Here is a 17,699-nt window from a genome sequence, read left to right as displayed (position 1 = left end):
CTATCCTATCCAAATCATTTAATGCATTGCCAGTTAAAGTACCACTACATATAAGGACACCCAAGAGAAAAGAAATTAATAAAACTGTCTGAGTCGTTAGCTTCCAGGATAAAATATTCCCAGTAGAAAAAAAAACCCCAAACAAAACAAAGCAAGTAGTGAGGTTTTTTTCTCCTCTGTGTAACAAGTTGTCGAGCATATGTCACAGCAGGAGTGCGTCAGGGAAAAAAAAATCCAATTTCAGTGTTTTAAAGAATCTAAATCAAAGAGCAAACCTCAGTGCTAAGGTTAATAAAAGTTGATAAGCTGAAAAGCGAACTCCCCCAGGCTACTCAGAAAATAAGCATTTATTTGACCGTTAGCCCAAGCGATGCAGAGGCAGAAATTGAATTGTATTTGACGTTGTGGTTTTTTATTCCTGGGTGCAGCCCTGACAAGTTTTTCACACCAAAACCTCTGTTTTCTTCTTCCTCTATATAGCGGCTCATTTCAAATACCTTAAGGTTTTAAGGAACCATAAAGAAGACAACAGTTTTCTATATGTAGAAATGATCACGCCTGTAATGATATTTGGAAATGACTGATCTTTAGAAACCATTTAAAATAAAGTGAGCATGACTGGGTTATAACACGTCAAATAATTCAGCCACTTATCACTACTTACAGATATAAGTATATGTATATAACAATGGCATATGGCGTGTTTTTGTCATTCCCTACATGTCAGCGTAAGACATCACTCAGGCGAGTCAGACAGCTTTCATAAATGCCCAGTATAAACAACATCTGGCATTCAACTCAAGTGTTTCCAGTCAGATTACTACAGTATACATTACAGGGCAGTGGGTGGGCGGGTGGGGCGGGGGGGGGTTGGAGACTGAATAACTAATCAAGACGATGACATCGGAGGGGAGCATCAGTGTCCTTGACGTGGACTCGGGGTCACAAACATATCTCCTCCTGGATGTCAGGATGTCAGCCCTCAGCACGAGTCCAGGTGCTGCCGAACAGGAAGCTGCCACCTCAAAGATATACGGGCGGATAACAACCACAGGTGATTATTAAAACGATCATGCAAGCTGATAGCAACTCACTCATGCTGGGTGGAAAGAAGGCAGCGCCCTGCTACTGTGCGGGACAGATTAGGATGAATAAATCACCTGTACCGAGCCCTCCTGAAGCTCCCAGGAGAATGCAGCAATTCTGCTCAAGCATGACATGCCACAAACATGGGGGTAAACACACGCAGGAACAACACACTCCAGAAAGCCTGGAGTCGCTTTTACTGCCTCTGGGAATTTACTCAACAGCAGCTGATGGTATTTCACTTCAAGTTTTACTGAGCCATTAAGTGGCATGTTTCATCTTCGCCTTGATATTTTCGTACATTCAAGTGCAATCGCTCAGATTTTAATCTGCAAGTCAGTGTATGTTTATAGACAAACTTACATCAACCGCTTTAATCAAATCCACAGAAGAGCTTTCTCAAACTCTGAAATGTGTTTGAGTCACGCCTCATTTCTTTATGTTTTGCTAGCAAAATTGGAAATAGGTACAGTGATTCATTGAAACATGTAGAAACATCATGGAAAGACACTATAAGAGGCAATATTCAGTCAATATTTGGTAAGACCACATTTACTCTTCAGCACAGCCTGAACTCTCTTAGGCAAGCTTTCTGGTCAATTCTTTTAAGTAACCTTAAGGAATAGTTCTCCAGGCTTCCAGAAGGACATTCAAAGCTCTTCTTTGGATGTTGGCTGCCTTTTGTTCCGTTCTCTGTCAAAATGATCCCACGCTGCTTCAATAATGTTGAAGTCTGGGCCTGGGGAGGTCGGGAATGAAGCCATTTCCAAAATATATATTTTTTTATGGTGGATCAAAATTAGACGGTACTTTTCTGCATTCCTAATTTCATCAGTTTTGACAAGATCTCCAACACCTCTGCATGAACTGCAGCACAAAACCATGACTGAACCTCCACCGTGCTTTACAGATGGCTGTACACATTCACTGTTGTACGTCTCTCATGACCTCAAACTATCAATTTGGAAATCATCACTCCTTCAGACTTGTTGCCACTAACTTTCAGTCCAGGTCTTATATAATTTTTATAACTCAACCCTTCCTTAAGAATGGCTTCTTGACAGCCACCCTTTCACTGAGACCACTTCTGATGACATTTTAGTGAACAGTAGATGGATTAACTGAACTTTGATGGAGATTTTGTTTATCTGCTGTAGTACAGGTATATAGTATAGTTGTCCAGTTTCCTAAAACTTTTAAAGATATGCTCCTCACCATGACGAGATATGCCAAGTTTTCCGCTAACAGCTCTTTGGGAATCACCTTGTTGGTGTAAAAATGCTATTTTATGCCTGTTAAACGTTATATTTGGCTTTTCTCATAACTTCGTCTAAAGAAATGGGAACAACTCGTGTATTTTTGCTACAGCCTGCTTGTAACAAGGTCCCTAAAATGTTAAAAGTGGTGCTCCCATTGAGTTAGGTGCCTTTTTATGCTCATAGAACCAAAAAACAAACAAACATTCCACTGAAAACGTTTAGCTACAAGGACTGAAATGAAAAGGAGTGAAAAAGTAGCCAATGTCCACATAAAAACTTTGAACTTCAGAAAACCTTGGCAATTATTGCTCAAGACCTCTTAAAATTTACAAGATAGTCTGTCTCCTTGGAAGGGAAACTCTAATAAAGATGCTAGGTTATAAAATTCCTACACTGTACATGTCATGCCATTGTGCTTTGGGTGTATCTAAAGAGAATGTTTCTCATTGTGTAAATATTGCTCAGTGATGGTAAAAAAAAAAAAAAAGTTATCAGAAAGAAATGCTATAAACCAGACCCTCCAAGTCTTAAACAATGGATGGACATTGTGGGGGAAAGGATGATTTTCTCCCTAAAGTATAGGAGAGACACCTTTATCGCCTGTATGTCAACCTTGGGACAATATTCTGAGAATATCATTTGTAACGATGTTTGCAGTATCCCACCTGTTTGTGTTCTTTTAGAAAATAACAACTTTTCATTTAGCACGTATATATATATATATATATATATATATGGCTTAACACTTGCACATTATTTCATCACCTAAAACTGTTTTCTATTATCTTTGTTTTTTACTTATACATATCTTGAAGGACAGTTGTTAAAAAACATGACTCACAGAAACACCTGTCAAAACTGATTTTTTTTTAAAAAAACAACCTTTTTCCCATCTGCTGTCTACAAGATTATCTATGGTATGAAGACAGCTAAGTCTCAAATAAACATATGCACCACAGAGCTTATGCTTTTTTATATTGACAAATTTGGCCAAACTGACAAAGACTAGATTTGATTTTTTCCAAGTTTAGCTGATTTTTTACTCCTTGTTTTACTCTACACTGGTGTAATACATATTTTTCCAAAAAAATATTGTGAAATATGTCTCTCAACAGGTTATGTTGTTTTCTGAGATTTTGCTGGTGTATCCATCAACATAGGTTGGAGTCGGGCAACCGTGCTTAGAAATTTGACTTCTTTTTCTTTCTGGTTTTTGGAAATTAAGCTGACAAAGTTCTGCTAAAGAACAATACAGGGTAAAATTATCTTCACTGGTGGCACGATAATAAGCCAATTTATCTGACATTTCTTGCGAATAAAATAGCCTGAATAAAGGAAATAACCAAAAATCATTGAGCTGAGTTATTTTTTTTTTAATCTAAAAGCAAGTGCACAGTTAGACTGAAGCTTTCATGTGTCCAATTTCAGCAGTGCCCTCGCCTGTCAGTGCATTATACACCTCTAGCAACAGCATCTGCTCCCATCTTTCTTGGTCTACCTACAAGGGCAGGAGAGCGGTAGTAAGCCTATGGGGATGGAAACAGTACCTACAGCACAGGTCCAAAGGTTAAACAATCAGAAACATGCGCACTACATAAATATCTTCTCTGATAGCAATCACAGCAGGGAAAACAGGGTTTGCATAAGGAGCTCCGAACATAGGATGTAACCTTAGATAGAGCAGGAGGGACCAGATGGGCATTCAGTGCATCTGCTGGGGCTAATGGAAGCAGTGGCAGCAGCAGTGGTAGCTTTGTGCTGGGGGGAGTTAGTTATCAGCCTGATGGCCTTATCAGCGCTGAGGGCCTCTATCACACATCTCACCTCTGGACTCAAACAAGGGGTCAGTACACAACGTCAGACTACCAGAAACCGGTTATCTCTCGAGGAAGTGGATGAAGAAAAAACAGTGGATGAAGTGTTTTAGCTCAGAAAGAGCAGCTATTAAACAACTTTTTTGGTCCTTGTGAGTCTCAAAGAACTCAAATTACAGCACGATTTTTTTTCTGTCCTCTTTTTGTTTTTTCCCCCTCTTTGCTGGGCAATAGGTTGTCTTGATACTGATCTCTCTGCCTCCTCTAGCTTTCTCTAGCGAATTATTCCAGATGTTTTGGATCTGTATCTTTTTGCTCCATAATTTTTAGTGTGTTTTGCTGTCTTGCTCTCTCCTCTGCATTCACGTATATCCTATATTAGTGTTGCCTCGTATTTTTTTCTTTGTCCTTGCAGGCCTCTATACTGGGGAAGATGCTGTTTTTCTTTGGTTCTTTGGTTGCTTCTCTGATAATGCTAAAACTCATAGATCACCATATTCTTCTACATCTGTCCATACTTCTGGTATGCTCATCACTGGTCCCTGCTGTAAATTTAATATGGTGCTCTAAACTTTACATATTTCTACACTAACTTTGTAATACTGTGCTATGTAAAAAAAAAAATATATATATATATATATATATATTTTAAATAAATAAAGATTCATCTCCGTGCTTACAAAGATCTTGGCTCAATAGATATGACGTCTCTTTGACTCTAAAGGTGAGCCAGCAAATTAAATCAGCACCTCCATTCTTGCCTTTATAATGTGTTTATCTGCTAACCCAACTCGCTTTTGTCTTCCTAAGTGAAGTTTTTCTTTTGCTCCAGTAACTTTTATTGGTGTACGTTTGTTTGCTCAAGGTCCACTTGATTGAATTTTTCAGGACTTGCAATTTCCACACTTAGAGGATTACCATTTCATACGCATATAAAAGCAACCGAATTTCAATCTTGATTCCTGTTCTTTGGGGCACCTTTTTCAGGGTCAATACATCAATTTATCTTACAATTTAAGTGATAGAAATAATATGCTTGGGCAAAACTGCGAGTTAGGAATTGTTTAGCATTCGTGGAGTTTAAGTTCCCTCTAATTAAATACCTGCTGCCGAAGGCCTTGAAAGCCTATTCTTTTAATCAGTGACGTGATTCTACATGAAGACATAATAATGCTGTTCATTTCATGAGATATTTGTGCTTTACCTTCGTGCCTCTGCTTTATTATTCCAACTTAAAACAGAATGTGTGTGAGATTTCTTTTTTATGTGGCAAGAATGTAACAACATAAGAATCTGATGAAAACACACTTGCGTATTTCTTGGAAATATGACTTGGTTGCCTACTGATTTCTACTGAATAGATTTTTCTTTGACTTTCTTTATTGTTTACATCTGCTTCATTAAAAAAACGGAACTTGTGCAAAATGTAAATACAAACCTTACATTTAAGTGACAGCAATACAAAGATAACACCAAATGATTTTACTATTTCTTCTTTTCATAATTCAGAAGGAAGTTTAGTTTAACACCTGAACCGTCTCGCTCGTTCTCACCCCAACTGAGCCTGGTTCTGCCAGAGGTTTCTTCCTCTTAAAGGTGAGTTTTTCCTTCCCACTGTTGTCAAGTCCTTAATCATGGGGGATAATCTGATTGTTGGGGTTTTCTCTGTATTATTGCAGGGGCTTTACCTAACAATATAAAGTGCCTTGAGGTCACTGACTGGCACTACATTAATAAAACTGCAAAATTACCTAAGATGTCATTTAGACTTGTCTTGACTAACTGGACCTGCTCCTGAGAGTCTTCAGTGACAAGAAATTATACCTGAAATCTGCTATGATAGACCTGACGCTTGACTTGGACTAAATCTGTCTTGGTACTAATTCTCAGTAAGGTTCTGCAATCAACTGGTGCAGCATAAACTTGAGGCTTGATTTGGACTTTTGTCTTGCTGAAATAACCAAAGATGTCATCTGAATGGTTACAAATGTTGCTCAAAAACCTCAAAACCTACTTCTTGGTCCCTGCTAACTGCTTTTATTATGTTGGAAATTTGCTATCATGTTTGTGCAACCCAGTATGGTTATCCTGGTGTTTTTCCTCTTGCATATTTCATAGTTTTGCCGCTGTCTTATTCTGTGGAAATTTCACTTCAAATAATGACCTTTGAATGGTGGTTATGTTGAATGGTGATTTTTCTGTCTGGATAAATGACTTTTTGTTGAAATGTGTTTTAGGAAAAACTTTTGATGAGGCTGAGACCAACTTCCTTTCAGTCCATCAATTTTTCGCAGCTTATTATCCAGTAAATTCAACAGACATTTGGTTGCAGGCGGTGCAGACAAAGGTCAAGAAAGCAAACAGCTTTTTTTTTCCCCTGCAGTGAGCTGTTGAGAACAGTGACCATACCCTCCTGTGTATAATAAACATGCGAGCATTTGGCCTGCTCTATTTACCTCCTAATGAGAAACAAAGATCTGCTCTTGAGGGACTTGCATGCCTCAGACAATGAAAAACCCAGGGAGGAAAAAAACCTCTCAAAATAATTCAAACCATTTGTGCGCACAGGGGACATGAGATCTTTGAATAAACTGGCCATAGAAAAACTGAGACGATATTCAATATGGTATCTGTCAATGTGGCCATATTCCAGATCAAAATCTGCACGGCAGGCACGGCCCCCTTCAACAATAAGGCTACATGTATGCACAGATCCCATGCGATACGTGTTGCAGGGAAAGCAAATGAACCACATGGCTCATCTAGAAGGAAATACTTTGCACGTTGCATGACGACTGTAAATTAGAGAAAACAATCCTTTCATTCACTTCAAGTGGAAACAAATGGACGCTTTCGTTTCTAAAATAAGCTCACAGGTTCATTGTCCATGGAACAACTAATTAATTTGGTAGTACGGGTGAGTAGATTACGCTTGTTGATTCTGCCTTTGTCAGTTTCTTATCCAGAGAATAGGGGAGTCCTCCAAACGACACTGGAAACCATGACAGTATAGTCTGGACTGTGGGAATACAATCATGAGTAGACAAAGGCAAGTCCTCCCGCCAACTCTGTGTGGATAAGAGGATTGGAGATGGCGGGGAGGGGGGGCGAAGCAACCAGCCAAACTCCAAGCAGCAGTGATATGGGAGGAGGACGGGCATTGGGATTGTAAGGGCATCTGGGAAGCCCGCCGGTGTTCGAAGTTCTGTGAGTCGCTCTAGCAACAAGCTGATATCCTGCACTCTCTCCTGCTGCGACAGAAATATACTCACCTCAGCACTAGCAGTACGTGGGCACTATTGATCTGCTCCCAGCGCAATATCTCCTCTTACATCCATAATTATTCTCCTTCAGAGAACTCCAATGTGTGCCCTGGCTGCACGACTGGCTGGCTGGCGGGCTTTCTATCTGCCCCCTTGTTAAAGATGCTCTATGGTCTCACATTTCACATTGCACTGCCAACGACCCCCCTCTTAACCCCGGCATTTTCAAATATTTCATGGTTCAGTCCCAGGGTTGGGGAAGGCGGCTACGGCACGGCACAATTACAGTGGTTAGTCGGACTCCTCTGGTGGAGCCATGCTGGCTCCTAAAGTACCATGACTCGCAAACAGACAGCCAGGAAAAACAGAGGAATGTCAGTGAGACCATTCTTCTTCTTCTCCTGCGCCGAATGGCTCTCTCTGCCTGCGCACACACAGGACGACTGATGGCTTAACAGCAGCAACACTTTCTGTGATTGAGTAAAGTAGTTCCCAACCTCTTCGTCTTACAAATGAAAAGTTAGTTCGCAAACAGTAAAAGACACCTTTGCTCTTGGTTTTCAACTTCACCCTCAGTGCATAAATATTTGTGAACAACTGACATTAGCGATTCATTCTGCTCACGTTGCAATCAAATGGGTTAGAAATGTTTTTATATCTAACGGATAAACATCTGAAATGCTCATCAGTTCATTTTTTCGTGCTTTCATGCTGTTGAACTGGATGACTGTATTCAGGCAGATTGCCTAATGATGATCTAATCCAGAGGTTCCCGGTGTAAAGTTGGCTATACACCTCATGCACGCCTTTTGCTGCAGTGTTTGTTATACCACTGAGATTTAAGCTCCAGTTATACTTTTGGCATTTACTTTCGGGCTATTCCATTCAGTTTCTTTTAACTTCCTTTTTTCCCCTTTTTTATTTCGTTCCGTTTATTCCAGAGGACGGTGGATCAATATGATGTAAAATTCCAAAAAAATAGAGCCATGCTTGAATTATTTATGTAGTTAGAGACACTTTTACAGAGGTGGAAGTCAACTTTGTAGTTTTTAACAATCTACATTATAAGATGCAGATAGAGATTTTAGGGTCTGATTACAAATGCCTAACCTTTAAGCCTGTGCACTTGGTCAAGGTTATTATCAGTTTGTTGCATGTAACAGGGAGTTTTGTCATGATCCCTGGTTTTGTGTTACAGTCTTGTTTAGTGAACTTTTTGTAAATCTTTAATTTTTGTTATAGGTCAGTCTTAGTTTCAGGAGTGTTTTTCCCTCAGTGTTTCCCGTCTTGAAAGCATCATTTGGTCCTCCTGTTTCAGCTCTCTTATGTTAAGTTAATTTATGTTTCTGCATTTTTCCAATTAGTTTTGGTTCTTAGTTCCTGTTTTATTTTGACAGTTTCTTGTCACAAGTGTCTTGTTTCTAGTTTTACTTCCCCCATCTGCTTGACTGGCTTTGATTATTGTCACCTGTGTCGCGTTACGCTACTGTGTCCACATCTCCTAATTGCTCTCATGTGTATAAATAGTGCTGTCTTCCCTGCTGTCTCATCTTCTTTTAACCTCACTCCTTCTACTTATTCTCTTATTTTGGACTTTTCATCATCTGACATATAATATCAACTTTTATTCAGTCAGTCTCTTGTGTCTACATTTGGGTCCTTATCTAGCAATTCATGACATTTCTAAAAAATGAAACATATCCACACACTTTTACATCTGGAGACTATCCCAGAGGATGAGAGACAGGTTACACCCTGGACTCCAGAGAACACAAAGATTCTCCATTTTTGATGACATCCACAGCGATAATTGATCGAAAATCACCAGTTAACCTAACATGCATGTCTTTGGATGAGTATTATTTATCCTTTTGCTGTAAAACTAATTCGTGTGGGGATTTGTGCCCTCTCAAGGCCATCAGTAGTTTAATCTGACAGAAAAATGTTTGTGACGATGGCCTCAGAATGAGAATGTCAAATTTCACCCAATTTAACAACAAAAATGAACACATACTTTAAAAAAATAAATACATTTCAGCTTCCACAAAGAAATAAATCTTTTTTTATAAATATTTTTTTACTTTGTCATTTTTCTTTTTTTTTCTCCAATAGCTGGATATTGCACAAAATAAATGATTTTTGAACAGTGGAAGCTTAAACTTTAAAATAAATAAAACCTCTCAAAATATGTGAAAAGATTTTTTTTCATCCATATCTGAAGCTACATTCGATATGAAAAAAAGTCAAGGATGTAGGTAGCTCATGCACGAAGCACACATCTGGCTCCATAAGCAAAATACTGTGGCTGTAATTTCATGACTGAACTTCCAATAGTTCCAAAATTTGGTATGTGAGATATATATATATATATATATACATATATATATATATATATATATATATATATATATATACATATATATATATATATATATATATATATATATATATATATATATATATATATATATATATATTTTTTTTTTTTTTTTTTTTTAAACAAAAGATCTACTTTAATCCGCTGTCAGTGTGAAATGAACATCTAGCATTTATGTAACCTGATGAAACATGAGACTCAGGAGGAAATGACTGATGCAATTAAAGCAAAGTACACACGACAATTAAGGAAATTCAACAGTGCCAACATTTACATATTTTTTTTAAATCCAAGAATGTTTAATGTGATTTCTTATCCCCAGCTGCATGTAATAGTGATTATAGTAGTGAGAGAAGAAGAAGAAAAAGAAAACAATTGATTTCAATTGTCTTGGGTCTTGGGGAGGGCGGATGTATGAGGTAGTATTCAGGAGAAAAAAAAGAGAAAAGAAATAAGTAAAAAGAGCAAAAATAAAAGCAAGGCAGCCTTTGCATTTAGCCAATCATCACAGCTAATGCGGCTATGACTCATCATACAACTCACTGACTGTACGTCACACTGAGGGTCAATGTACTCTGGCGCTGAACGAAAGGCATGTGACTCATCACAGAAATAGCACATTAAATTAAAATTCAGTTGTGAAAGACACAAAGGAGAGCGGCAGCTAATACTTCATGTCTTTTCCTCCAATGACACATTGTGATTGTTCCGCTTCGCCGGCTTTAGAGATGGTTCTGTGTTCATCCTCCCAGTTGGCCTGTGGGGCCTTGTGAATAAACACATAGAGGTTAATGTCTCATGTTCTCCCCCCACCACCACCACCCTCGTTCTCTGCAGACAGCTCTGACAGGAGAGGAGAGAGAGAAGAGCCTAAAAGGAAAGCTGTTTCAGTAACACGCTAATCTGACTCTCGCATCTCTTTGTTTTAGGCAGTAGACGGCATATTTTCCCCAAGCTACCGTTGAGAAGCACATCTCGAGTCTGCTGTGGGTGAGCTGTCAAGGGGAAACTCTTTTTCCTATTCTTTTTTTTCTTTTTCCTCTTTTTTTGTGCAAAAAAAACACCCATCAATACCCTAAGGGCCCTTTAGTGAACTTGCCATCACCTACACATACTGACAGCAGAGAGCACGTACTTCCACAGTCCCGCATACGTCACTGAGGTGATAAACAGCCACGGGTCTCACCACAGAGATAAGGCTTCCAAGCAGTCTATCAAACAAACAAAGCCAGATGACGAATCTAGAGAGATGTTAAGAAATGACGCCGTATTGCCCATGTATCTCCTCTGCCACCCTTTTTTTCCATTCACACATTGACAGACAGACACACACACACACACACACTATATATATATATATATACACACATACACACTTGTACATCTACTTTAGTCTGTCCTGGAAAAATCATTAGAGATCCCCCCTTCCACCCCATGCACACACAAATACGCACAATGCATGTAGATGGAGAAAAATAGGGCTGAGAGCCAAAAGACCTGAGGGGCTTTTCATGACAATAACCTTCTGTGGAGTTGCTTGTATCCCTCCACCTAGATCACTGAGAGGTGCTGAAGGATGGATGGGAAAATAAGCAAGATAACCATACAAAATATTAGGCGAGGAACATTCGCACAAAGTACAGAGGAGGAAGAAATCCGTGTCATTTTGCTCTCATGGCCTGGAGAGATGGCAGGCTAAATGCTCTTTTAAAACAGCTTGAACATTGAAATGATGATGGCTCCTTTTGCCTCGGCGAAGCACATTAATACATAGCCGAACGCCATTTCCACTTTTGTTAAATGGCTCACCTATTGAGTATTCAATTACAATGGCTGTCTCTCGTTTGGAAGACGGGGCTGGGACCCATATAAATAAGCTCCCTCTGAGTGTGGAGGTGCAGAATGCATTGGACAGCAATGGAAAGCATGCGGAGCTCCTGTATGGGGGTGGTATATAATGTTAATGGCTGAGAAGTGAGGAGGTTGTTCGGTACTGGCTGTGGGGCAAAAAACTAAGCACATCATCTGCAGCACTGTTTTATTAAGGAAGCACATTTTTAAAACATTCTGACAGGGGAAAGAGAAGCCGAAGCACACGGACTGATCTAAATTGAGAAAGCCGTGAATCCTGGCTAAAAGAAATATCAGTCAGGGTGAATAATTCAGCCTTGATTAATCGTTCCATTTGTCTATGATATGCCTAAAATGCCACAATACAAATCCACCAGTAATGGTCCAGTCTTCCCTCCCCCCCCATTGTGTGGTTTATCTCTCATGCTCAAATAGCAAAAGCAAATTGTGGCTAATTTTATCGGCGAATCCACTGGCATGTGGTTTTTCCAGCGGTAATGATTCCCTCATTCGGGCCTAATTAACTGCGGCCATTAAATGGAGGGAAATGTAATGCCCTGGGTTCCATGTCAGGTAGTCAGAGGAGGACAGCACAGGAGGACTCAATTAGGCCGGTGCTGTTCCCAGGTTATCACACGACATGTTTGCCAATTAAGAGAAGTAGCGTCTGATGTCTATGCGCCTCTGCCGGCACCACCTCCGAGGTCCTGCCAACGCAGAAACCGCACTGCCCCCCTCCTCCTCCTCCTCCTCCTCCACCTCCCCTCAGCAGTGAAGGAACAGACACTACACTATGCCCCAAAAAGGCAGTAATTACAGGATGGATGGGAGACTGTTATATAAGCACGAGGCTGCCGATAGAGCAGGCAGGGCCTGCTGATGCCAGGTTTAAAACAAGTACCAGCAGGATCGAGTTATAGCAGAATTACCCAGGGTAGACTCAAACACAGACACATTTCAACATCAGAAGCTGGCAGGAGAGAAAAAACAAAACAAGAGAAGAAACAGAGGCTATTGACATGTTTTGAAGTCTGCCGTGTTGCAAAACAGTTTGGGAATTTAAAAATGATTAAACGTGAGTTGTGATCTGGCTGAAATAAGTTCCCAGTCGTGGAAAAATAAGGTGGCAATCAAAAACGATCTCGCTCAAATTTATTACATGTCATTTTCAAAACATGAAATCTTACAGCTGCTTTAAACATTTTTTTCCCCAAGTGAGACTAGCTCTGTATCGTGACTCAGTAAGTGTGGGAGAGGAAGGCAGAGACAAGCAGACACATTAGCCTTCCCTTATGGCACATTCTGCAAGGCTATAGGAGTCAGCCTGCATGATCCTGACTGTCACTGACTTGTTATGAAAGCATCGCGGGCTGAGGGTTATCCATCACAGTTGGGGGGTGGAAGCTGGGGCGAGAGGACGGCCGGGGGGGCTGGAAGGGGCAAGCGTGGGCGAGGCGGCTCTGTTGCCTGTCACTCACCATGCACCACTGCATGACCGGCAACCTTGTCTGGCTTGTGCACAATGGGAGGTCTGGGGCTCGACTGTATGAGCAGTCATTCCCCCCTCCCAGCAGCCAATACAGAGGTGAGGGGGTGGGGGAGCCAAAAGGAGTCAAAACACTCTGGACAGGCATTAGTCCTATACAGACCCTTGAAGACCTCACTGCTTGAGGCGGCTGAGCAGTTAATCAGCCCTCTGTTTCTTTTCACTGAAACTCTTATTTTGGTGTTCTTAGCCAGGTTCAATTTCTGAAAGCGAGCCCTGACAGAGTCTCCGAAAGATAATCTACTTCAACAAACATACATTGCAATTATCCGGAGTCATTAAATCGTAATGACTGGAGGTGTGAGCAAACTTCTTAAACAAACAGTTACAGTACCACCCACTAGAAAATACATAACGCTTGCAAAATGTACAGCACGGTTTAAGGAGACAGAATCGTTCCTCACAGCAATTAGGAAGCAAGAGAGAGAGAGAGAGGTGCATATGTAAAAGGGAGGTCTTATGTTGGGAATGGAAAAGAGGGGAAAAAAGCTGAAGTCAGCAATGGCAATAAATCCTCAAATGCTGAGCAGTTCCTTCCAGCTCTGTCCCGGTCTGCAGACCCCATCTCTAACCTGAAGACAGGGCTCTGTTTAGTAACTTTAGCAGTGGGGAGGCAAGTTCAGCCCAGTGAACATCCACTTCCCTCTGCTTTGCGCCCGCCCCCAAAGGTGCAGTTTGTCCTCAGAGTTAAGCTCGTCTGCTCTGTTAGAGGATACTTCCCAGCAGCAGCACACTCTGTGACCACAGCTTGACCTCAAATCACCTACTCGCTTCCACAAAGCGGAGAAAAATCGATAGATCAACTGGGATGGAATAGTGACGCAAGTGAGATGATTGATTAACGCGCTCGGTTTTATTCATCTCTTAAGAAGTGAGACGTTAAATGGATACTGAGGAGAGCAATAAGTGGAATCAAAGGTCGGACACAGCCCTTTGATTTTACTTTAAACATGGCGACATATGAAGCACTCAGACAGGACGAACCCCCAGCGAGAGAAAACACAGAAGTGCGATAAACAGGTGTTATAGTTCATTGAATAACACTAAACTGTTTAAGCAGAAAAAAAGGCTTAAGTAAATAAATGATTGATATCTCCACGCTTTCATATCTGAGTGTTTAAGAACATAGGTAGTTTATGTATAATATCTATATCAAGAGTATTATGCTTCAGTTTTTGTTCATTCAATGCTACTGTACTAAATCTGACACACGCTGTGTGTACAAATGGTGAGACAAAAAGACTAAATGCGCAATGTTAGCGTGACTATGCATAAAGCGGAATGATTGCACATTTTTATCAACTAAAAAACAAGAAATTGTTGCACAAGGTAAAATTATACATACAGGCTCAAATATATACCCCTACTAATATTTGGTTGAATCTTCCTTAGCAAACTGAACCTCAACCAGATGCTTTTGCTGACCCTCAACAAGCTTCTGGCTTAATTCTGGCTAGATATTTCACTGCTCAAGTTCCTCTAAATTGGTTGGTTTCTTGGTTTGGACCTAAGTTTTAAGCATAGTCCACAAATTTTCAATAGGGTTGAGGTCAAGGCGTGTGGAAGCCAATTCCAGATGGTTAATGTTAGCCTGCTTTATCCATTTGAGTTTGGGATCATTGTCCTTTTGGAAAATCCGATTGCCACCTAGCTGTTGATTTGAGGTCACATTGAAGGATTGGAGGTAATCCAAGCTGTCATACATACTGTTACAATGGTGACCATATTAAACCTGGCTAAAGTTCCACCTTATGAGGTCAGCATTTATTCAGGTAACGTCTGTGAACCGAAATCTCAGGCTTCAGACTGCTCTACATACTCCCCATGTATGACGTCAAAGAGAAGAGGGACATCCTTACTATGGAAATCTCATTCAGGAGCAGCAGCTGTGCACTTATAAACCTGCTGTTCACATCTCTTGTTTGCAAAGTGCAGCCAATCAAAAGAAAGGAAGAGAGAAAAGCAGCTAAATCAGCTTGTCTCAAAGCCAAATATAAGAATTTGTCAATTTCAATTGTAAAATTTGCAAAAACAAATATACTAAGCTGGAAATATCTGTCCTAAAGAGGCTTGAATGCACGTCTCGTTTCACTTACCGTCTCGTTGCCAAACAAGATGTCGACATAAGGCATAACCTTCATCAAGGGCTCTTTAAAGAATTGGCTGATGAATGGTGCCGAGAGGTTCATGCAAAAAATTTTGTTCTTATCGGAAGCGTGTCTTGCCACCTTGACGATCGACTCCGGGGACACAGTGAGGAAAAAACCCTGAAACAAGAGAAAATATTTACTACATTATAATTTCGTGGGTTTGACTGACTTCAGCTAAATCAAACAAATTAATCTGTACAGTGCCTCCGCACAGGCAGAATTATCAGTGTTTTGACAACGGTACATAGGCCCAGAAATGACTGAACTGTAACGGGCTCCTGTGAACTGAAACACTTCCAACAGCTAATTTGTAGGTTTTGGATTCTGACGAGGTAGTTTTAGGGTGACATGGCTTGATAATCTTGAAATAACATAGCAGCCAAAGGGCAGGAAAAGGAAAAAAAGAAACTGCAGTGCTCAAACACTTATCTGAAATGGTTTCTTAGAACATAAGCGGAGCAACAAAGAAGAGGAAAAAGGACAGGAAAAAATCCATCCAGGACAAAGCCTGTGGCTGAGCTCCAAGGCTTGTACTGGAGGAAGCAACATGCACATATCCGATGATAGGGCGAACAAAAGTCTTGTCTGGACTCTCCTTACTTGGAAACAAGAGAGGCAGGCCCACTCATTGTGTGAATGAATACAAATCAGGTAAGAAAACACCTTTGTGTTTCAGGTGGAAACCTGAAGCGAGACTCTCCTGCAAGCCACACAAAAACACTCCTCCTTTGATACTGATCTTCTTAACCTTGTTTTTCAGCAACAAGCTGCTCTGTAAAACCACTGTGTCACAATAGGGGCAAAGGGGAGAAGGGGGGGGGGGGCAAGTTTCAGCTCAGTGATACATTTAATCTTGCTGAAAAGCTTCCATTGTAGACTACAGTGCAGTTCTCATTAAAGCACTATGACATTTGCAGCAATAGAGGAGCGACCTCTATGAAAAAGAACAGGGTATAATACCAGTGAATAGAGGGTGACTGTGTAGTCAATCAAATGTACAAGGCATTACAATGCAGCCGTGCTGAGGTGAATTTTTTTTATTATGCATTCATGTGTCATTCTGCTCTCTGGCCAGACATTTTTGTTCCTCTGATGAGCTTGTACGTCCTGCGGGCGTTTTTCTCGGGGGGAAAAAGTCTTCAGGTTGAGGCTCAGGTCATCCTGTGGTTGCTGGGTCACAGTACCATCTGTCGAAGACTAAAAAGGTGTTTTCAATGGGTCCGCCGGCACAAAAAGAACTCACTCTGGGCTAATGGCCCATCACTGACCCTGACATTTTTCTTTTGCGGTGTGCCAATGTGTCAGAGGAAGGGGAGATTGTTTTCTGACACAAATGGTCTTTTTTGGTAGTTGAAAATAAACTGTCATGGTTACCGTAATGTTAACGCTGATCAAAGGCCCGTGGCTCGATCAAATATCCCGAGGGGTGGTGAACTTTAAAAGCCAGCTTTCTCTAATCACACACTGGCTCTGTGTAATTTACTTCTAACCTCAGTACCACTGCCAGTGCTATTGCATTAAACTGCTCAGAAATGCAGCAGATTAAGTGATGTTTGAGTGGATTATAAGCTTGAAATACTAAAAAAATTAATTTATACTTGTTAAACCTTCAAGTCCATTTTGGTGCTTTGGATAAACTTTAACCTCAATGCATTATGTTAATTGTCTAATTAGCACGATATGTTTATTAATATGTTATTAATGCTATACAGTTTTACTAACAGACATCTGGTTAGGATGTTTCAGAGAAGAGATGTTTCACGGGCTATGAACAGCACCTCAGTATGTGAATGTAAACAAACACATAGGAGGAAGAATAGGTGACAGGGACACATCGAGAAGATGACAGCCAGGAGGAGAAAGAAGCCTTCACTAAAGGGTGAAGGGTGACTACTGGTATGAACTTTGTTTAACTGGGTGTCTGCATAGCCATTTTTATTTCTGAGAAAAAGCTATTAGTATACTAGTCTGGTAAAAAGTGTAATGTTTATGTAAATTATTTATTACTTTGGGTAACAGTATATATTACTGTTACATGCACACACAGGTAGATCCTAGGGTCCTTGCAGGTTCTGATCTGCCTAGCCACCACCTAGCAATGGGCGAAAATGACTCACTTTTTTTGCATTTCTGTACCTAAAACGTTCTAAAAACATATAATTTTTCATTTCAATGCAATAACATCTCATTTATACACACAAAAGCTGATATATGCATGCCTTGCAACCATTTAGCAATAGGCTAAAATGACCCCTTTTTTATGATATTGCGGATATTGTAAACACCCCTTTGTTTTATTCATGGGCATGTAAAGCAATCCTTGTGAATTAAAAGCTCAATCTGTGGAGGCTTT

At 40.4% G+C, this 17,699-nt stretch overlaps 1 protein-coding gene across 5 annotated transcripts in view; it reads right to left on the bottom strand.

Annotated features, from left to right (window-relative positions):
• Positions 1-17,699, bottom strand: part of LOC120737932 (adenosine kinase-like) — a 126,562-nt gene that overhangs the window by 23,587 nt on the left and 85,276 nt on the right. For 4 of the 5 annotated variants that reach the window (XM_040038874.1, XM_040038876.1, XM_040038873.1 and 1 more), the window contains one exon: positions 15,293-15,463. The exons of the other annotated variant lie outside the window; for it this stretch is intronic. In XM_040038874.1, the coding sequence (XP_039894808.1) occupies positions 15,293-15,463 (171 nt within the window). The remainder of the gene's footprint in view (positions 1-15,292; positions 15,464-17,699) is intronic. 5 annotated transcript variants of the gene reach the window in all.

Source organism: Simochromis diagramma, unplaced genomic scaffold (genome assembly GCF_900408965.1).
Source record: "Simochromis diagramma unplaced genomic scaffold, fSimDia1.1 OVJJ01000402.1, whole genome shotgun sequence".
NCBI lineage: Eukaryota > Metazoa > Chordata > Actinopteri > Cichliformes > Cichlidae > Simochromis > Simochromis diagramma.
Note: the sequence above shows the minus strand (reverse complement) of the source record. Positions and strands in the feature narration are given on the sequence as shown.